Consider the following 23134-nt stretch of genomic DNA (forward strand, 5'->3'; position numbering starts at 1 on the left):
CTATTTTTGGGGTTTTTTAATCTGAAATTTTGAAGCAGTATCAGGGCAAACACCCCTGGACGTTCATCACAGATATGCAACACATATTCTCAGTGATACAGGTTGAAACACAATGGAGAGGACTTGAAAGCAGCCTTTGTGCATTTCCAGATTTTGAGCAAACTCATTCCAGTCTTGTCCTTGGCATTGGGAACTGTCTCCTCTCATGCCGTCTGTCCATAGTGACTCCAGCTGGAGATGTTTGCTCAGTGGCCCTCCTTAAAGCACATGCCTTCTTCCCTCCCATCATCCCAACATCAAGTCCTGGGCACTCTGGTCAAGAGCACCTTGTTGAGACAGTCCCCTTGCTAAGGAACCACGAGGAATTTCCATGTTTCTGATACACTACGCCGGATATAGGTGGGTCTGCATTTTTGTACGTTCTGCCCATAGAAGGATCCTTCCGTCTGTCCAGCCATGTCTTACGTCATCGTGGTGCAGTGTTTTGGTTCAATAAAGCTTTCATATACATAGCAGCAATGGAGGTTTGTCATCGCACAGCTGTGGAGGGACAGCTACGGAGCAGAGGTCACAGGCACAACTGTTCCCCTGGGCTGGCCTTTCCTTCTCCTGACACGGCCGTCCTTGGCATCTTTCCGGCTTCTGTCCTCATTCGCGTTGTCTCTCTTTCCTTGCTCTTCCTTTTTCTTTTTCCATCCTGCAAACAAGCAAAAGGCCAAGAGTGAGACGGAGGAACAGATTGCCTGCTAGTTGAGAGGAGGTTGTCCCCTAACCTGCATCTGCTGTTCAGCAAGAGGACATTAGACACTCTGAAATGGTACATAAACAATCAACACCACGTGCTACCTGTGCATAGGAAGCTGTCTTATATGGAGACTGGCCACGGGTCCACCTAGTTCAATCTTATCTACTCTTGAGTCACAGCAACAACTCTCCAGGATCTCAGGCAGAAGCTTTTCACAGCCCTGTGTAGAAGTGCTGCAGATTAGACCTGGGGCCATCTGCGCACAGAGCAGGTTTCCTACGCCTGGACCTTCTCAACAGAGAGAGATCGCCCTCCTTCTCCAGGCTATAATGTTGTCTCTAAGGGGCAAAAAAAGCTCATTCCCCCAGATCAATTAACGCAGGAAGCTGCCTTATACCAAGTCAGACCACTTGCCCATCTCACTATTGTCTACACTGACTGGCATTGGCTTCTCCAGAATTTCAGGCTGCATTCTCTGCCCTCTGCACCTGGAGATGCTGTCAGGGAATGAACCTGGGACCTTCTGCATCCAAACCAGATGCTCTGCTACTGAGCTATGGCCCTTCCCCTGGATACAAAGGCAGGGGATGGCTTTTCTCCTAGCCTTTGAGATAGACATAGGGAGTACAAGCTCCTGCAATGGCCTTGGGTGAGTTGAAGAAGTGATGTTGCTGACGCTCAGAAGTTGTTGGTGAGGGAAAGTCAGCCTGGAGGACAGGAAGGGAATGGAGGATGGCTCTGAGAAGGTTCTGCTGAACATGCTGATAGTCTGAGGGTCCTGCTTCTCTCTCTCTCCACCAGGCCCAGGGCTTGGCCTGACAGACTACAAAAGGACTGCTGCTGCTGCCCAGCAGAGAGTACGGTTTACATTCTTTTAAACTACTTTTTATTTTATTTTAATTAAAATGGTTTTTGACTTTTTGTGTTTTGAGGGGCTTGATTGGCTGTTTCTGTTTTGATTATGCATTTTGTGTTTCTATATTGTAATTTCATCTTGTGAACCACCCTGAGATGTACGAGTATAGGGCAGTATATAAATTTTAATAACAATAACAATAATAATATGCCTTGGTCCATGTCACAGTATTTTTATTCTAGGTGTGAAGCAAGAGGTGCCTCATGGGATGGAGTTGCACACAATGCAAACCTGTCTTTTCACAGGAAATGTAGTCTTATCCAAGGCAAACAGCACCACAAATCAACAGATAGCCTGATACATTTTGAAAACGGGGCTAAAGGGTCACAGCCCACATTCTTCCTCCCTGCACACCCAAGACAACAATGTTGAAAAATGAGGCAACAAGAGTGCAGTTGCTCCCTTTGACTTAGCTGGCCGGTTTTCAGCTTTAGCACCACCTGCCCCTGCGAGATACATCCCTAGCCATGTGTTGCTTATGCAAACCTGAACTGCATCGGAATTGGAGAACTGCTGACTCTGAAAAGGGCCTGGAAAATCCAGCCGGTCCAAAATGCAGCAATGAAAGTCCAGCAAAGCCTCCATTGGATTTACCAGCTAGCCTGATGAAGAGAACGCTTACATTTCGGGACATAAAGCAACCGTCTCTGTCATTCTTTGCCCTGTGCTTATGCAAACCAAGCAAAGGGGCTAATTGGAACTCATAATCCATTCACCTTCTGGGCACGGGTTCTTCACCACTGTGCATCTCCGGAGCTCGGTGGTGGCTGGGCACACAGACACGTCCCCCAAGGAGGGCGCCTGAAGGACCTTCCGAGAGCGCTCCTCGTTGCCTCTCCGGAAGCCGCAGAGCTTCTTTTTCTTGGAGCAAGGGCCCCATGGACCCCACTCGCTCATTTCACATTGTGCTATAAAAAAGCAGGGGGGTAGGGAGAGAGAGGGGGGTCTGTTTGTCACAGAGTCATAGACCTTGGGGGGGGGGGTTGCCCCTGTTTCCATGGAAACCAAAATATACATCAAGGTGCTTCAGTGAATACAGCAAAGGCTGAATAATCCTGGGGAACATGGTGGCCTCTGACCAAAGTCCCCTCCTGCTCTGGCACCTCCAGGGCCCCCTGGGCCTGAGCTACTGGCTGCCCTGGGCAGGGCAGGCAAGGAGACCTCCTCCAGCACTACCACCCCTCTTGACTGTCATGCTCACCAGGACTGCTGCATTCCATGGTGCCGTTGGCAGCAGAATAACCCTCAGGGCAGGTGGCGTAACATCTTCCTTTGTGCAAGTACAGGCCTTCCTTGCACTTTGTGCAAAAGTTTCGGCTGAAACAGTCCTCACAGTTGTCGATTTTGCATTCTGTGCCCCGTGGGAGAGAAAGAAAAATGACCAGCTAGAATTACCGCCTCAAATGGAAATCTCCCTCCCACCCAACAGTCCCCCTGCGAGTGGATCCCAAATTAGGTGGCCAAGAGGTCCCATGTGGTCCGCGGGGGGCGGGGCGGGGATGGCAACAGAGCTGGCACTGAAGTAAGATGGAATTGGCACCTGCCACTAAAAGAAAACAACACACAGGAAACAGTTTGTGCCCTGCCAGTGTGTTGGGCCCTCATCGATCAGGGGCTTGCTAAGAGGAAAGTGAAGTGTCCATTCTCTGCCTTGAGAACTGAACATGGCCCTGGTCAGTCCCCACCTGTCTGTCTAAAATTCGGGACGGCTAAAAGGAAGTCCTCTACAGAGCACATAGTTCAACTACGTAACTTGCTCCTAAAGGACGCTGTGATGACCTTCCAGCTGGATGGCTTTAGAAGAGGATTAGGCAAATGATCGAGGAAAGGGTTATGAGTGGCACTGTCGGAGGCAGCAATGCTTTTGAAACCACAGGAGAGGAGAGTTGCTCTGCTCGAATCCTGGTTGCAGGTTTCCTACAGGCATACAGTAGCATGAAAGGGCAGCAAAGTGGAGTTGCTGGTATATTTTTGCTTCCAGGGAGTGGTCCTGCTTGTGGGGTTACCTGCCTCAGGTGCCAAGGTATCCTGACCAGCCTTGGGCACTGTGCCTTTTGACTTGGTGAGTGGGGTCCCATTTGCTCCCCCACGTCAGGCAGCCAAAGGTATTGGGTCAGCCCTGACTTCACCTCCCTGCAGGTGTGATGCTCTGCATGCTTTCTCCTCTTTGTCCATACTTTCTAAGGGATCTTTCTGTGCACAGTCATCCAGCCCTGGCATCAAAGGAGGCATGCTTCCTTCTGCCGCACTGTCCCCTTCCACAGGAATGCAACCAAGCTTATAGCTTACAGAGCTGTTCTTGAGGAACCAAGGAGTGCTCTGGTATCCCATCTACACTTTATTGATTGATTGCATTTATAGCCCATCCTTTGCTCCATGGAGCTCAAGGTGGCCTACATAGTTCTCCCTCTCAACCTGGTGAGGTAGGTTAGGCTAAGAGGCAATGACTGGTTTAAGTGAGCTTCATGGCTGAATGGGGATTCAAACCCTGGTCTCCCAGGTCCTAGTCCAACATGACAACCACTGGCTTTGGGGGCAGAGGACTTTATTCATCCATTCCGCTGATGTATGCACTGAAATGAGCTCTTGGAAACCCATGATATTTTTCATTCCAATGGAGTGCCAAAAACATTTGCCTTAGGTGAAACTGCATTTCCTAAGTTAAGAACCTTCCTTATAGGAGTTTAGATGGCTGGCTCACACCTCAGATTACGTATCAGTTGTTCAAAAATCAGAAATCACACAGAATATTACCAAGACGCCATTATGTGGTGGGAAATGACATTCAAATATGGCTGAATTTCACAAGAAAATAATGCTGGGCTGCTCCCTCCCCCCACCCTATCCCCCCCAACCCCCATCCCAAAGACTCACTCATGCACTTGTTCATGTCTGGATTCCGCACATCAAAGTAGCCCGGTGGGCAAGAGGGCAGGCAGATGCCAATTTGGCGAATGTCGTTCCTCTCCAGAAGGATGAAGAGTTTGGGGGAGCATTTGAGGCACCCGTTGAACTCAGAGCACAGGTCACATCCCTTCGCACAGCCTTGAGTCATCTCAGTACTGACTGGAAGGAGGGAGAGAGAAGTGAGCACCATAGAGCAAGATCACCTGCCTGCTTCTATGAAGGGTCATAGCTCAGTGCAAGCAGGAGGTCCCAGGAGTTGGGAGCAGAGACCCAAAGCATCTCCCAAACACCCTTTGGCATGTGGTTGCCCATCACTGCTAGCTAGGCCCTTGAGAAGCTGGAGATGTTCACAGAATGCACAATGGGCAAGTTGAAGCAATAAAGCAACTAAAACAACAATAATAGATTCTGCCTAAACCTTAGGAAGAACTTTCTGAGGGTAAGAGCTGTTTGACAGTGGAACGGACATCCTCAGAAGGAGGTGAGCGCTCCTTCCTTGGAGGCCTTTAAAGAGAGGTTGGGTGGCCATCTGTCAGGGATTCTTGAGCTGTGATTTCTGCATTGCATGGGGTTGCATTAGATGACCCTTGGGATCTCTTCCAAGTCTACAATTCTATGATTTTTTGCTGTCAGAATCCCCTGGCATCTCAGGGATATGGGGCGTCACTACAGGGCCCTGGGACTGGTTTGCTTAAGTTTCTTGGGAATGGCTTCTGAAGTCGCTATTTCCACCATTGTCAACAACAGCTAGAGATGGAGGACCAGCTTCTTGTACCTTCCCATTAAAGCAGTTTGTGGTTGGGTGCAGAGGCCAGTCTCCCAGGCAGAGCAGAAGCCAGCCTTAGAGGGGCAAGGGAAATGACACATCTGTCTATGTATGGCTATGGGCCTGGACCATTCAAGATTTAAACTGCACATGCCAGGCAGACTATGGCCTGACCCAGAAGAAGCTTTGCCGAATCATAGAATAATAGAATTGGAGAGCTGGAAGGTACCCCGGGTCAGCTAGCCCAACCCTCTGCAATGCAGGAATCACAAAATAAATAAATAAATCCCTGACAGATGACCATCCAACCTCTGCTTAAAAACCTCCAAGGAAGGAGAGTCCACCACCTCTGAGGTGGTCCATTCCACCGCTCTTACCATAAGAAAGTTCTTCCTAATGTTTAGGCAGAATCTTCTTGTTATTTGAATCCATTGGTTCAGGTCTTTCCCACTGGAGCAGCAGAAAGCAAGCTTGCTCCATCTTCCATGTAACAGCCCACCGGATCTTTGAAGATGGCTATCCTATTAGCTCTCAGCCTTCCCTTCTCCAGGCTAAACAGACTCAGCTCCCAAGAATGCTTTGGAATCGCTTCCTTCCCTCACTTAAATTCACACAAGGTTTTGAGAAGAGTAAAGGTTTGCCCCAGCAGAACCTACAAGGAAAAGTCGAGGCTCCCACAGCCTTGTCTCTGCTCTGCTCTCCTCCAGGGAGGCTTCCCTCTCTGAACTCGCTTGGATGGAAGCAGAAGTCCAGATCCGGAGAGGACAGAGACTCACTCCTCCTGGGCCCTCCTTGGCTCAGGCCAACAAAAACATCCCCTTTTATGTCTGTGCTGCTTTCTGGTATCAATTATCATGGACAATTCAGCCAGGTTTTTAAACAAATCGTCACAGGTTATTTATATTTATACTGGTTAATTATGCAAGCATTGGCTTTTGTTTATAGCAAGTCTACATCTTTTTTGACTTTATTTTAAACACATTATTTATTCTTCCTGCAAAGCAAGTGCTCTGACATTCCTGAGAGTCAAAGGCCCGGCTTCTCAGTGGTGGGGAGATAGGCAGAGGCTGCAAAGGCCTCCCGTCAGGCTGGGAGATTGGGGGAGAAGCAGCAGGACCAATTTGTCAACTCAGCCCCAACTGGATTTGCAGGGGGAAGCTGTTAGAAGTGGAGCCTGTCTTGAGAAATTGGGAGCCGATTCCTTCTCCGAAGTGAGTCCACTCCAACCACCATGCACCATCAGGTTTTTCCCCATCTTAATATATTAGAAGATTGAATTTAAGTCCCACTTATCACACTTGTGTCTCAGGCACAGTTTCATGACCTCCAGCTTCAAATTGTAATAGTAATAATAATAATTTTTTATTTATACCCCACCCTTCCTGATTCAGAAAACCGGGCTCAGGGCGGCTAACAACAAATTTGAAACACTTAATTGTAGAAGCAGCATAAAATACAGTATAAAAGCATGAATAACAATAAAATTCAAAGTTCAGAAATCAATTTGGGGGAAATCCATCTAATAAGCATTAGATAGTCACCAGGGCTAGCTGGCTGAATTAGTCCTACTTGGGCCAGCGAGGAGGCCAGGGGAGAATTAGCTGTGGGGTCTCAGAGCGGGTAATCTTTCTAAAAGGGGATGCGGAGGGAAGAGAAGGGAAATAAAAGATCAGGCTGAATTCAAATTAAAGGCCAGGCGGAATAGCTCTGTCTTACAGGCCCAACGGAAGGAGGTTAAATCCTGAAGGGCCCTAGTCTCATGGGACAGAGCATTCCACCAGGTCGGAGCCGTCACTGAAAAGGCCCTGGCCCTAGTGGAGGATAGTCTGACTTCCTTAGGGTCTGGGACCTCTAAACTATAGTTATTCATGGACCTTAAGGTCCTCTTCCAATTGTAGAGTTGGAAAGGGCCCTGGGGGTCATCTAGTCCAAGCTCCTGCAATGCAGGAATTGCACCTCTGTTTCCCTCTCACATCCTCCAGGGTCCACAGAGATGACTGCTGTTGTTTTGGCACAGTGACTTCTCTACTGTTTACAGGGACAGGGCAGGTGGGCTCCCATTTGCTCCCCTACTCTTTGTAAATGGCACACATAGGGACCCAGTGTGGATCTGGAATGCAGCAGACCCCAAGAAGTTAAGCCCCCCACTCCACCCCCACCCACTGCTGCCTGCCAGTCCTGACTGATGTACATCCCTTCTCCATGCTAGCCCCTTGACAAAAAAAACCCCCACCCCCTTCAGGGCAAACCATGCAGTTAATGTCGCATGTAGTTTGATCTGCAAATATATATACACACACATCTCCCATATCTATTCTGGCAGAAGGTATATTGCAGTATGGTTATTGAATTGACACTTCTGGCAGCATAAAAGTGAGTCATTCTTTAAAACCACATTCACACCATACATTTAAAACACTATGGTGCTACTTTAAACAATCAGAGCTTCCCTAAGGAATCCTGGGAACTGTAATTAAGGGTGCTGAGAGTTGTTGAGATACCCCTGTCCCTCTCACAGAATGATTTAACAGTCAATCCCTCTTCCTTGGGAACTCTGAGAGCTGTCACTCAGGGAGAAGAGTAAGGGTTTTCCAACAACTCTCGGTAGCAGATATGTCAGATAGCCAGAATGTGGAAATATGGAGTCCAGAATGAAAGGCCATGAAAGCTTATGAGGATGCTACAGATGCTGGACTAGATGAGCCTTGAGGTCCTTTCCAACTTTACAATCCTAGGATTCCATGACACCCCACACTCTACGCAAATGGACAGGAAGATGTCTATAAGCTCAGTTTCATTTGTTCCATAAGAACCACTCTCCAGCTAAGACACCTTTCAACCACACAGCATGCTGTTTCCTGAATCTAGGAAACATGGCATTTCTCACATCAATATTAAGGCCACCCTCACACCCCAAAAGGGGTGAATGCCAAAAATATGGCAATACTAGGATCTAGGAGAGGGGAGCTTGGCTTGAGTCTGGCAGGTGGAGGAGGGGCTGCTATTTTTTATAAAGAAGCTAAGAAGAGCCTGCTGGATCAGGCCAAGGGCCCATTTAGTTTAGCATCCTCTTCTCACAGTGGCCAACCAATGGAAAACCTGCAAGCAGGATTTAAGCACAAGAGCCCTCTCCTCTCCTGTGTTTCCCAGCAACTGGCATTTAAAAGCATTGCTGCCTCCAACTGTGGAGGCAGAGCAGAGCCATCTTCATCAAATCAAGGCCAGATCATCCTCCTAGAGAATTCCTGTAATGCCCAAGCCCTATGTTGCCTGAAAATGCAATGCAAGAAGAATAGCTCAATGACGCAGGTCTGCAACTTGCCATTTCAAAGGGCTTTCATACATACTTCGTCTTTGCCTCTTGCCCTTCAGTGCTTTGCTGCTGCTGCTGCTGCTGTCTGCAAGATCTGCCAAGCTCAGAAAAACCACCACTGTGCACAGTCCAAGCTGCATAGTAACTTCCCAGCAGCTCAGACCCTCGAAGGCAGAGTGACTGGAAGGACTCCAGGCCCACAACTGGGTCGCGGTGTGTGATGCTTTTTCCTAACGTGTTCGGGACTTGATCAGAACCACGAGTCTGTACACAACGCCCAGTAAAAGACCATCTTCACGAACCAAGGTCTTGACCCCGAAAGCATTAGGTTGCAGATAACATGATTCTGTTTCCAACCCCATAAGGAGCCTGAGAGGCGAGAGGCGGCAGTCCCATTGGGCACAGACAGTGAGGATGAGCTTGGGGCGACTTGAGTCGTCTGCTTACACCAAGACACTGGAAGGAAAGGAGAAAGGAAGATGGTTAGTTAGCTGGTTTATTGCATTTACATCCCTCCCTTTCATCCAAGGAGCTCAAGGTGGCAAACATGGTCCTCCCCCTCCTCATTTAATCCCCACAACAACCCTGTGAAGTAGGTTAGGTCACACTTAGCTTCATGGCTGAGTGGGAACTGGAACCCTGGTATCCCACTCTGGCACTCTAACCACTACTCCCCACTGGCTCTCCAAGCCTTCAATTCACAGCCTTCCTTCTCAACTGCTCTAGATCCCTAGAAGGCTCCCGGCAGGCATCTTCTGACATTTTGCCTTTCTGAAAACAGTCAAGACTGTGACAGTTTCCAAATCTTAAGGCTGTGACAGTCAGGTGCTGCATGCAACAGACAAAACAAGGAGCAGAGGTCAAGTAACAAAGGGGATGTAGTATTTATATACAGGTTGGACCACTTCCTTTATCATTCTGTGGAAACTCCCACTCTGCTAAAGCTGAAAAGGCCCGTAATTCAGAACACATCTGTGGGCACCTCTCCTGCTTGTGGCAGGACTCCAGCGAAGAGGGGGAGAAAGGAGCTGAAAGACTCTTCTCAGCATTACACAGACCACAGACTTGAACAGCACCACACATGCCACGGAAAGGGCAAATTCCACGCTAGGGATCACTAGGAATGGAATTGAAAATAAAACTGCCAGTATCATGATGCTGTTACACAATTCTAGGGTGTGGCCGTATTTGGAATACTGTGTACAGTTATGGATGCCTCGTCTCAAAAAGGATATTGCACAGCTGGGAAAGGTTCAGAAAAGGGGAACCAATGGGATGGAGCGACTCCCCTATAAGGAATGGTTGCAGCATTTAGGACTTTAGTTTAGAGAAAAGGCAAGGAAGAGGTGACATAATAGAAGTTAATAAATGGAGAAAGTGATTAGAGAAAAGGTTTTCTCCCTGTCTAGAACTAATAGGCATCCAATGAAGCTGAATGTTGCAAGATTCAGGACACATCCAAGGATGCCTTAAACTTAGGACACATCCAAGGAAATACCTTCTTTACGCAGCACAGAATTAAACCATGGAACTCACTTCCACAGGGCTTTAAATTCCTGGAGTACAGGGCTATCAGTGGCTACTAGCCAATATAGCTGTGCTCTGCCTCCCTGGTCGGAGGCAGGAATGCTTCTGAATACCAGCTGCAAGTATTTCACAGGAGGAGAAAGGGCTCTTGTGCTTGAATCTTGCTTTGGGGTTTCCCACAGGCATCTGGTCAGCCCCTGTGAGAAAAGGATGCTGGACTAGATGAGCTGTTGCCCTGACCCGGCAGGCTCTTCTGATGTTCTTACGTTCTTATGCTCCGAGTCGAGTTTGGTAGTGGCATAGCTAATTGTGGGCCTAAGGAGCCAGGTCATTGTTGGCCTTGGCTGAGAGATGGAGCAACTGCAGTTCAAGCCCTTGAGCCAAACAGATGGAGCCGAACCTTCTCTCCACGCTTCTGCCATCACTCTTCAGGTCGTTGCCAAGGCTGCCAGATTATCTTGGTGTCAAGCATGTGTTTGCACTTACGAGGGACACTGTATCATTAAACTTGTCTGCGTCGTTCGTGTGTGTATGCCTGCGCACGTGCACGTAGATTTCAAATAAACAATTAGCTGCTTGTGTAAATCCTGCCTGCCTCTTGACTTGGAAGTCTGTCTGGTGCACTTGGCATCACCTTTTAAGCTTCTCTGACCAAGCATAGTTTCATTTTTAGTGAGGGTGGGGGAGAGGGGGACTAGGAGCACCCAAAACTGTTTCCCAAGTAGTTGAGAATGAGAAACAGCCTTTGAGAAATCCATTCTGCTGAAAGGATCCTCTGTTAAAGCCCAAACCACTGTTGAATGTGCAGGGAGTCTCTGTCGCAGGAACACAGCATGAAGTCCTAAGAGCCCTCCTGGATCCAGCCAAAGGGGGCCCATCTAGTCCAGCATTTTGTTCAGACAGTGGCCAACCAGAAGCCTATGGGAATCCCTATTTCTGCTGCTCAGCAACTGGAAGTCAGAGACATACTTCCCCTAAGAGCGGAGACAGAATATACCGGTAGGCATCAACAGCCTTATCCTCCAGGAATCTGTGTAGCCATCACTGTATCGAGCGGGATCAAATTCCATAGTTTAACTGTGCACCATGTGAAGAAGTACTTTCTTTTGTCTGTTCTGAAATCTTCTGGCATTCACCTTCATTGGCTGTCTTGAATCTGGACACCCCAGCTAGGGATGGAGGAGAAATCTGGTTCAGTTTGCATTTAACCTTCCTGATTTGCACTTTTCAAAACAATTCCCAGACCGAAACACAGCCAAATTTGCCCTTCTCCAAATTTTGCAATGCCATCCTCCAGCCAACTAAGGTGTTCAAAAATGCATATGCTGGTGTAAAGTGTGCATACAAATGCATATACTTATGGAAATGACTTGCAAAGTTGCAATCAAAACTGTCGTATTAGGAGAAATTTGCACTAAAATGCATGTGGATTTTCACAAAGATATCTTTGTTTAAGAAATTGCAAAATGATGAAATGATGTGGAAATTTTGAGAACTTAAGATGGGGGGGTAGAAACGGAGAGAAACAGATATCGAAAATTTTGCCCGTCCCTCACCCTACAAAGCAATAGTGTTAATTGTGTGTATGGAAAATGCTACTTTGTCTACACTGGGAATGCCAAAGTGTGGCATAAGTGTGCTCTGTGTGTATGGTGTGGGTGTTGTCTACCATTTGAGCAGAGCATTCAGAATGTACAGACCATGTGATCAAGAACAGAAATTTAGGCTGCGAAAGGGAAAGCTGTGATTCCTGCATCGCAGGGGGTTGGACTAGATGACCCTTGGGATACCTTTCAACGCTACAGTTCTATGATTCTAGGTAAAACTCATTTATTAGTAGCAGGAGTAGTATTCTATCACTTACTAGATAAAGTATCTCAAAGTGACTATTATAAAAGCATACAGAATACAAAATTGAAAGAGAGTACAAACCAATATTGAATATTTGCACCGGGCATTTGACATCACAGCACAAATTAGGAGTTTTGTCCATGTCCCACCCGCCTTCCTAGAGATGATTTTAGACCTGGTGTCATGGGTCTCCATTTCTTTCATTCTTTAGAACTTCAGCATTGCCTGAGGTCCTCTTGTTGGGGCAATTCAGGATCTCATGGCTGCCTTGGCAACCTGGGGGCTCTCACAGAATGACACATGTGGCAACAGGTGACCCATACAGTCTGACGGTGTGGTTTGGGTGGGGAGCTGGTGGTCCATGTTGGGTGGAGGTGTCAACAGGGCCTTCATCACTACCTCAAGGGATTTGGACTCACTGAGTAACCTTCAGAGGTTGGTGGTGTTCTGAATTTGGAGAATTTCCTGTTGACCTTGCTGGCTCACCTATCAAAGCCTGGTCAGTCTTTGTCCATAAGAACATGAGAAGAGGCTGCTGGATGAGGCCAATGGCCCATCTAGTGCTGCCTTCTGTTCTCACAGTGGCCAACCATACGCTTGTAGGAAACCTGCAAACAGGATTTGAGGACAAGAGCCCTGTCCCCTCCTGTGGTTTCCAGCAGCTGGTCTTCGGAAGCATTGCTGCCTCCATCTGTGGAGGCTCAAGTGACAATTGTGGCTTAAAGTGCTTCTTACTGATTTCATTTGACCCATGGAAGAAAGCAGGATCACTACAGTTACCCACACTTTACTAAACCCAGATTAGATTATGCAGTATTTGTAGGGAAGCCTATGAATAAAAGGTTTGGAAACTGCAACTGGTCTAGGTTATTAACAGATGCTGGCCAGCTGGCCAGATTCTACCAGTGCTGAAACATCTTTTCTGGCTTCCAGTTTGTTTCTCTGCGCAATATAAGGGATGTGACTTTTTCTCTTCCTGGGCTAGGCTCCACAGGGATGTTTCCAAGCAACTTTAATAATATCCTTTCGGCATCAGGGGAAAACTATTTCAATTACTAAGGCCTCAAATTATGACCAGTCTTTTTTATGTTTTCTGCAAAGTGCAATTTTGGGATTTGCATAGTGGATTATTTGGGGGGGGGGGTAGTTTAACTTTTTAGAGTTAAAACAATAAACTTTTACGAAAGCGGTCTTAGATGTGTGTGTGTGTGTGTGTGTGTGTGTGTGTGTGTAATATATAATCAGAAGAACTTTTTGATAGTAAGCTATGCAATCTTGGTACAGACCACATTGGAAGGTGGTAGACTCTTCTTCCTTTGAAGTTTTTAATCAGGTTGGTTCTGTCTGTCTGTGATTCTTGGGTTGAAGGGGGATGATGACCCTTGGGGGACCCATCCAACTCTACATTTCTATGATTCTGTATAGCAAATACTAGGGGCTCTGACCCTACTTGCTCCATTCACCAACCTCACCTACTCCTTTGGCAACCCCCTTTCCCCCACATCGGACCAAACACCTCTCCCTTTACACCTCCCCACTCCAAAGACCCTGTCCCTCCCAGCTCACCCCAGTCACTCCTTTTTAAGTGAGCCAGGGGAGGGGCATTTCACAGAGCAGCTAGCTATGTGGGTGAAGCCCCCCCTCCATTAAACCTCACTGCAGGTTCCTTTAGCATAGCAAGGGCAGGTGCGTCAGCCAGAAGCTCACTATATCGTTGAGTGAATGGCCTCTTCACTCTCCACTGAACCTCGCTGCAGGCACATTAAATGGGCTCACCATTCTCATGCTGCAGTTTATTATTTATTGCATTTATTTCTTGTGTTTATATCCCACCTTTCCTCAAAAGAGCCCAAGGTGCAAACATAGTTCTCCCTATTTTATCCTCACAACAAACCTGTGAGGTAGGTTAGGCTAAGAGACAGTGACTGGCCCAAGATCACCCAGTGAGCTCCATGGCACAATGGTGATTTGAACCCTGGCCTCCCAGGTCCTAGTCCAACACCCTAACTGCTACACCACCTCTGGCTCCTATTGGTGGCCACACCAGCATGATGACATTATACCTTTTTATGTGTATAGGAAGATAGGTAGATGATCTATCTATCATCTATCTATCATCTATCTATCTATCTATCTATCATCTATCTATCTATCTATCTATCTATCTATCTATCTATCTATCTATCTATGTATCTAGTAAACCAATGTCTCTTCAGTGTTCTGTGTGTGTCCCAGGGATCTCCCATTGCCTTCACCAGGAAGAGGGGTGTGGTCTGCAAAGTGAGAATGTGCTCATGCTGCAGCCAACCTTTTTGGCTGCCACTTGAAGAGTGAGGATGGTGCAGCTGTTGAGCTGAGTTGTGGGACATATCCTGGTCTTGGGGCACCAGTGTTGCCACCCTTCTAGAGTCAGCCCCGACCTCAATTTAGCACCCTTTGCAGAGGATATATCACACCATCACATGGGTCTTTATTTGTTTCACGGTCTATAAAACTACCCCCCCTCTGCTCCCCCCATTCTCTGCCAGGTTTTGCTGGTGAGTAACATGGCAGTGCATGCCAGCAAGCTGCCACCTTTCTTTTCCATCTTGCGCCTTGAGCACCCTGGTTTTCCTTCACCTGTCAGAGATCTTGCTTCCCATTAATTCTGCAAGTTTGGAGGGATTCCCTGGCACACGTTCAGGACCGCCTACCTCTGCCTCGGGGGAGTTGTGCTGCCATCCATCAGGATGCAATGCAGCAGCCAAAAACCAAGAGCAGACGAAACGGGCTCATCCCTGCCAGCAGGTGGGTGTTTCCTTTGGCTGCAGCTGAAGAACAAGATCAGGGAGCAATGGCAAGGCCTTCCTGCTTCACGATCCTGTCAACAGGGAAGAGGGTGCCTCTGGGAAGCCACCAAGCAGGGTAGGTGGCCATTCCACCACCACCCCACAGCAGCAATTGTCATTTTTACTTTTACAGTGGTACCCCAGGTTAAGTACTTAATTCATTCCAGAGGTCCGTTCTTAACCTGAAACTGTTCTTAACCTGAAGCACCACTTTAGCTAATGGGGCTTCCTGCTGCTGCCGTGCCGCCGGAGCACAATTTCTGTTCTCATCCTGAAGCAAAGTTCTTAACCCGAGGTACTATTTCTGGGTTAGCGGAGTCTGTAACCTGAAGCATATGTAACCTGAAGCGTATGTAACCCGAGGTACCACTGTAGTTCTAGATTTAGAACCATACACCTGTTGCAATGACTAGTAGCTACTGATAGCCTTACCCTCTGTGAACTTGTCTAACTTCCTGTTAGATGGTGGTGGTCACCATCACTGCATCATGTAGGAGCAAACCCCCTATTTTAACATTGTACTGCATGAAGAAGTCCTTCCAGTCCTGAATCTTCAGATTTGTTCGAGTTCAAGGTAGAGGCTACTGTTCTGTTGTTGTTTTTCCACCAGATTGTGCTCGTGTCACATCAAAAGCCAACTCTCCCATCTCCATGAAGCCAAAAGTATAAAACTGTTTTGGTATGGGGGTGGGGATGCAGATCGTTGAACAGAAAAATGTTTAAAGTGCTTGAAAAAAGCAAAACTCCAAAGTGGGCTTTGCAATGAGAAGTTGGGTGCAAAAACTGCCTGTCCAAATGGGGACTGGAGGTAGGAGCAGAGCTCACCCAGCAGGAGAAAAGCCTCCAGGTACTCCTGTCTTGATCTCAAGACTATACTTCTGTTGATTGAGCCTAGAATAGCATTAGCCTCTTTCAACTGTATCACACAGTTGATTCATGTTAAACTTGTGGTCTACTAAGAGCTATAGATCCTTTTCATATGTTCTACTGACAGGCCAGGTTTCCTCCATCTTATGTTTGTGAAACTTTTTATTCCTAAGTGCAGAACCTTACATTTACCTCTATTGAAATTCATTTTGTAAGCTTTGGCCCAGTTTTCCAATCTGTTAAGGTCATCTTGAACCCCAATTCTGTCTCCTGCATCATTAGCAGCTACCCCTCCCAGTTTGGTGTCATCTGCCAGTTTGATGAGCATCCCATCAATTCCTTCATCCAAGAGGCTTATAAAGGCATTGAACAACAACGGGCCCAGGACACAATGCTGCAGGACCCCATTTGTCACTTTTTTACAAAATGATGAAGAACCATTAATGAGCCCTTTTGGGGTTCAGTCAGTCAACCAGATACAAATCCACCTAAAGGTTACATTATCCAGCCAATATTTTACCAGCTTCTCCACAAGAATATCATGGGGGATTTTGTCAAAAGCCTTACCGAAATCAAGATACACTATGTCTACAGCATTCCCCTGATCCACAAAACTTGTAACTCTATCAAAAAAAGAAATGAGGTTCATCTGGCATGACTTGTTTTTGATAAACCTATGCTGAATTTTAGTAATCACAGCATCTTTTTCTAAGTGCTCACAGACTAATGATCTGTTCTGGTATAAGAAAATAGATGGTCTAGATGCACCTTTGTTCTGATTAATCAGGACTCTTCTTATGTTCATACTGCCTTTGAACCTGGAGAAAGTTGCACCACTTTCCACTTTGTGATAGAGAATCCAAAGCCCACCTGACAAGCCCAGATGGACACACATGGCACAATAGCAGCACAGAGAGCTTAACCTACTATAGTCCTGGGAACTAGCAACAAGTTCCCCCAATAACAGCTGGCCTGACTCAATGGGCCTGCAGATGAGAGAAAACAGCAGTAGAGGAAAAAGGAAGGAGAGGCTCCCATTGCCTGTAACTAAGAGTGCAAGGGAGGGCCAGAGAACGCATAAGAACATAAGATCCTGCTGGATCAGACAAAGGTGGGGATGGACATCTAGTCCAGCATCCTGTTCCTACAGAGGCCAACCAGATGCCTGTCAGAAACCAGCAAGCAGGATCTGAGCACGAGAGTACTCTCTCCCTCCTGTGTTTTCTAACAACTGGTATTCAGAAACATTCCTTTCTCCAACTTTGGAGACAGAGCACAGTCATCATGGGTAGTAGCCATCAATAGTCCTCACTTCAATGAATTTGTTTAATCCTCTTTCAAAGCCATCCAAGTCAGTGGCCATCACTGCCTCCTGTGGGAATGAGTTCCATAGTTTAAGAGAAAGTTGGGGAGGGAGGCTCCATTGCCCCCATACAAGCCCAGATACTGACTTCTACCTGTCAGGCTGGGCTTCCAAACCTCTTGAGTTTCCGCTGTTCCCATCCATAAAAGATGCTCCCTGGGGTCACTCTTGCGATGGGTTGACACCTCATAGTTTACGTAAGTGACAAGTGGTTTTAGGAGCCCTGGCCCCAAAGCCCATTCCAAAGCAACCCGGGGGCTGCTGCAATGCATAATGTCACATTGTACATCAAAAGTGATGGGGGCCTTTCCTCTCAGATTCCTTAGCAGTTACAATTGTGGGCCGGTGAATCCTCCCAACCCGTTAAGTTTCCATTTGGCTCCACAACTGAGGTGCTTAACTCCTGCAGGCCTCATTGCCTAGAAAGTTGATTTGGTGCAGACGCGTGAACCTCCTCCAGCCAAAACAACCATGTCTTCAGTATCAATAAATAAATCTCCTTCATAAATAGAGATTTTAATAAATTCCTGCAAGCCAAACAAGGATTACGCCAGCTTTGCAGGGTGATTCATCCCCTGTTTACATCCTGTGATCTCCACTTTGCTGTGCTCTTCCCCCTAAGAGGGACGACTCAGAGAGTCTCTTCGTTGGTATGGTTCACACAGACCAGTCAAAGGCTGGCTGGCTGGCTGGCTGGCTGGCTGGCTGGCTTGCAAGGGGTCTTGAGACCAGCAGGACTCCTTTGCCAGCACTACCAGCATCTACTGAAGTGCAGTTCCCACTCCTGGTGCCAGCGTGCATAGGAGTGGAGGGAAGACGGAAGCAGGTTGGGTGGCTGGTGGCAATCCTGACACTTAGGCATCTCTCACTCCGCAACAATTGCGGTGGGAGGGGGGCAGGGCATGCCAATATAGCTGGCCCTTGTAAGCCCTGTAGCAACCTCACATAGCCTGTGATAACTACTACCCAGGACGCTTGACTGTGGCCATGGAGCCCCTTTCCATCCTGCTACATGTGAAGCAATAACAAAGCAGAAGATTCACCTGAGCATGTGCAGAGTGCTTTACCATTGCCAGCATACCAGGATTGGGGGAAGAAAAAATCCAAGGCAAAAGGTGTGGCTGGAAGGCTGACTCGAGCAATGGCTGGTTCTCTGGCCCGCCCACCCCTGCTGCCACCCCAGAAGTTTGCAAGATATGGATGGTTAGCTCATTCAGTAGAGTACAACACTCTTAATCTCAGGCTTAGGGGTTTGAGCCCCATGTTGGGCAAAAAAATCCTACATTACGGGGAGTTGGACTAGATGTCCCTCATACTCCCTTCCAACTCTACAATTCTAAGATCTAAGAAGGAAACACAGATCCGTTTGCCCTCTCCCACCTTCATGGAGGCATTCCCTGGCAGTGACCCTCTGACTGACCCATTCCCACCCCTCTGGCCCATCATCATTTCCTGCCTGCTCTGGGGGTCAACATCCTGCTTGGCACGCTGAGCAGGGAGAGAGCCGCACAGGACAGAACTGCCATCTCTCGCCTCCCGTGGTGCACAAGGTCACCGAAAGCAGAGAAAAATCCGTGTGGCTGGCAGGGGGAGAGAGGGGGGCAGTCGCTGCTCTATCCCCACATGATGCTGAAAATGCACTTTGTTTTGCTTAATCCTCCAAGCCATAAAAACAGGCTGGGCTCTGTTGTGTTTCCTAACCAGAAGGTCAACATTTGGTTTTGATAGGAGTTTCTCTAATCCTGAAATATAAACTGACGGGCAAGGAAGCCATGGAAGAAGACCACTGGTCTGCAGGAGCCTTCTCAAGATCTGTGTCCTTCTGCCCAACCCTGGCTCCTGCTCAGTACTCAGGTGGGCTCTGCTAACCTGCAACCCCCTCCTCTCCCTCCCCCTGCTGCCTTCATAAAGCCTCATTTTCGCAACCTCAGAAGCCTCAATTGCCTTCTCTTGCCTGTGCATCCCTTGCAAAAGGTCCCATCAAACTAGAGGTTCTGTTTTAGTTTGTAAAATTATGCATGGCATGGAGAAAGCCTTTCTCCCTCTCTCATAACACTAGAACTCATGAACATCCAACGAAGCAATGTTGGAAGATTCAGGAGGAAGTCCTCCTTCACTCAGGGCATACTTAAACTACGTAACTCGCTCCCGCAGCAGGCAGTGGGGGCCACCAACCTAACTGGCTTTAAAAGAGATTTCGCAAAAACTGGTGGAGGAGGTTAAAGCTAACAGTGACTACTAGCCTGAATACTTCTGAATTCAGAATGCTTCTGAATACTAGTTGCTGGAAACCACAGGAGGGGAGAGTGGTCTTGTTCCCTGGATGGCCACTGTGAAAACAGGATGCTGGACTGGATAGCCCATTGGCCTGATCCAGGAAGCCCTTCTGGTGTTCTTATTCTTGCTTTCCCTGCTTCCTCACCAGTCCATTGGCCTACAGTATGCATTGCATGGAAGCCCAGCATGGGAACAAGTACACTAGCAAAGCCATCAGGCTTTATACAGTAGCCAAAGGAAATGGAGCCATGATATTCATGCCAATGGCAGTAAACAATGACACCTTGAAGCTTTTCTAAAGCTCATCGCCAGCGACTCACACAATGCCTCTTGGCATTAAGAACATAAGAAGAGCCTGCTGGGTCAGGCCAATGGCCTGTCTAGTGAAACATTTGGTTCTCACAGTGGCCAACAAGACGCCTATGAGAAGCCTGGAAGCAGGACCCGAGAGCAAGAGCCCTCTCCTCTCCTGCAGGTTCCAAAAACTGGTATTCAGAAGCATTGCTGCCTGGACTGTCGAGGCAGAGTGTAACCATCATGGTGAGATCAGCTGGTGTGGACTTCAAAAGGTTAACTCTTTTGGGGTTGGGGTGATGTTCTCACTGGCTGAGGGTTTTCAGTTCATCCCACTTCTGAGGCTCACTTGTGCTTGATCTTGTTTGGGCGAAGAGTCCTGAGGAAGGGTGCTGCCAAAGGGTCAGCAAAAGAAGGAAATGGGCTGTTGACAAACTCGCCTCCTTTAACATAACATAATTGTGCCCAGATTTTACAGCTTCCCGTTATTTCTCAGGGAGGCATTGCTTTCAGAACAAAACAAAAACTCCTGGGTGCATTTCTTTCCTGCAAGAAGACGGTCATCACCAGCCTCCAGTCCTTTTTCTCTGTTTGTTTTTCTTCTTTTTTGGCATTCAGCATTCCCTGTTTCTTATGGACCCCGCCCTGAACCCCAAGTGCAGTACCAGCCCTGCCTCATTCCAGGCAGATGGAGAATCCCTGGGGGATCATGCTTCCTGCTGGGACTTTGCCAGACACCCCCAGATTCCAAGGTGCGGTTCTTTCAGGCATGGAGGAACTTGCTGCAGGGTTGGATTCTGTCCTCACTCATCATCCTCACCCAACAGGAGGGATCTGCTGGATCTCCCTCAGGGGATAGGCTGTGCTGGTCCTTGAAGCCAGGTGCCTTCTTCCTCCAGCTCTGGTTCCAAACGAGTGCCTCCTGCACAGCCCAGAAGAGCAGCAAATCTTTGAGCCACACAGGAAACTGCTGCCCAAAGGATCCATGTCAGAGGATTGTTATTTTGAGAATCTGAGAGGCTTTGTGGCCAATGATGTGCTTATCTTAAAATCTTTTCAACCAGAGAGCCAGTGTGGCATAATGGTGTGTCTGACCAGGACCTGGGTGAGAGCAGGGTTGAAATCACCTCTTGGCCGTGAAGCTCACAGGGTGACTTTGGGCCAGTCACTGCCTCTCTCAGCCTAGTCTACCTCACAGGGTTGTTGTGGGGATTAAATGAGGAGGGGTAGAATCTGTCGTGGCTAAAAATTGGCCGCTGTTTCTTTAATGCTAAAAGAACTTAGCTTGAATCAGTGGCCTACAATGACTCATGCAAACTTTTACCTAATTGTACCTGTATATATAGAGTGGTCAATGCAAGTATACTCTTCTCTTGGATTCTTATGCCAACAAGGGTCTGAGGACCAGGCTGAGGAGACAAAGGAAGTCAGGACCTTTGCTTTTTTCAAACACTGACAGAATCATACAGGCCACCTTGAGCTCCTTGCAGGAAAAGGTAGGATATAAATGCATTTTAAAAAAAAGGATGTATATCCCAGGGACAAAAGAAACACTTGTACATCACATGCAAATCTCTCAAAAACAATGGTCCTCCAAACTAAGATGGTTGAAGGTGGTAGATGACAGCAGGACTATTGTTGCTCATTTGGAATATGCCTACCTTGCTAGAATTGCTGATCATCCAGTGTGGCCAGCTTAATCAGACACTGCAGCGGAGCGAATGGTGTGTGGGTGTGGGTGTACACCACAGGAAACAATGGCTCTAACAGACCATCTTAAGCTCTAAAAAAACCTGCTGTTGATCTCCATACTTTGATGACAACCCTTTCAGCACAACCATATAGCATGTTAGCTCAGAGTCAATTCCCGCTCAATAAGGTTTACTCCCATGTAAGCATGTTTAGGACTCCAGTTTCTGCTCTTCAATTTGGATAAATTTAAAACACCTTTGCAGAGTGTCAGCCCAGGCTTTGGGGACCAACAAAGAGGATTTAATCAGATGCAATGCAATGTGTAATCGCCACCACAGTTGCCCATCTGGTTGTCCTCCTGGAACCAGGCATCATGGGGCATTATGTAGAAGATTGCCAGGCTGAATGCCTCCTTAGGAAAGGACTGGTCAGGAAGGACTATAGCAAAGAAACCAAATACAGCAGGGAGCCCTAGCCCCTATTCTATTATTATTATTATTATTATTATTATTATTATTATTATTATATATTTTTATTAAAGATTTCTTGGTTTACAAAACTATGTGTGATGTCTCTTTTTTCAAGTCAAATTTTCTACATATCAGTTTCATTTGTTGAGATATTAGTGTTACATTAGGAAGAAAAGGGGGAAAGAGGTGGAGGGGGACATGGTGAGTGGGGACGTATACCCAGTTGTCCTGAGATGGTTCCCTTGATCCGTCACCTAGGAACATGATCCATATTGCCAAACCATTTCCTAACACTGATCCAGAATCAGGCCAGGAAAACCCTGTCCCTGGTTTGAGAGTGGAAGCCCTCCAGGTTCTGTTCTCTGGCAATGCCAAAAAGTGTGATCCACCACATTACATTAGGTGTGCTGTTCTCAAGCAACCTGACATGCCCAGCAAATCAGCCCTTGCAACAGCCCCTTCCAAACAAGCGTGTGTTGCAAAATCCTTACCTCTGAGCTGTCAGTTGCTTGCTGCTGCCTGAAGAAACTCTCTCCGCTACTCTGGTTAGACTCCAATTTCAGCACTCATCGCAATCATCCATTCCACCAGGGAAAAAAGTTTCCCCGCACAAGTTTTTCCCTCTGCCAGTTTTTGTACCTTCAGTTTGGATTTTTTTAAAACAACAACAACAACCCCAAATCCTTTCTTCTTCCAAAGCCAGGCACCAAATAGTTTTCCAAATTTCACAGAGGGAAGCGATTCCGTCTCCTCCACCGAGCCGAATTCCTGCTTGCGAAGATTGCCTGGGCTCGTTTGTATCCCACACGGCTCTCTGGATATGCTGAGCAAAAGAAGAATGTGATCATATCTAAGCAATTTGCACATTAATAAGTTCCTGTTTTTGATGCGGCAGACTCCAGCCCCTCTTCGCCCAGACGGCTTCCCCTGTATAACTGCTCTTCTCCTCCTGCCTACAAACGTAACGCATCCAGCTTTGCAAAGGCATGGAGTGTGCAAACTGCGGCAGGAGGGAATCCCACCCCACTCGTACCACCTCCTAAGACAATATCCTGCCAAAATATTGCGACTGTTGCAAAACCTGGACTGGAGCGTGCAAAGTTCTGTCTAGAGCCAGCAGGAGCTCAGCAAATTGCCACGGTGGGTGGAAGATGGGACAAAGAGGCCCTTCTGTGTCTGGCTTCATTTAAAAGTCATGGAGGATGAGGGTGAGGGTGACATTCCAGTAGTAACCAGCCTAAGGAGTCATCTATGGTCACTTCTGCATCTGTTAATAAACATGTCACATATTCAAAGCAGCTTGTTAGCCACTTGGAAG

General features: G+C 47.4%; 1 protein-coding gene across 1 annotated transcript; it reads right to left on the minus strand.

Annotated features, from left to right (window-relative positions):
• Window positions 1-22526, minus strand: RSPO1 (R-spondin 1). Its single transcript, XM_053399165.1, has 6 exons — window positions 22308-22526; window positions 8682-9103; window positions 4536-4727; window positions 2863-3012; window positions 2378-2569; window positions 1-697 (listed from the first exon to the last, which is right to left on the minus strand). Exons 2-6 carry the CDS (start codon window positions 8785-8787, stop codon window positions 555-557), a joined length of 783 nt encoding a protein of 260 aa, XP_053255140.1. The 5' UTR covers window positions 8788-9103; window positions 22308-22526; the 3' UTR covers window positions 1-554.
• Between the last annotated feature and the right edge of the window lie 608 nt (window positions 22527-23134).

This window comes from Podarcis raffonei, chromosome 8 (assembly GCF_027172205.1).
Source record: "Podarcis raffonei isolate rPodRaf1 chromosome 8, rPodRaf1.pri, whole genome shotgun sequence".
Taxonomy (NCBI): domain Eukaryota; kingdom Metazoa; phylum Chordata; class Lepidosauria; order Squamata; family Lacertidae; genus Podarcis; species Podarcis raffonei.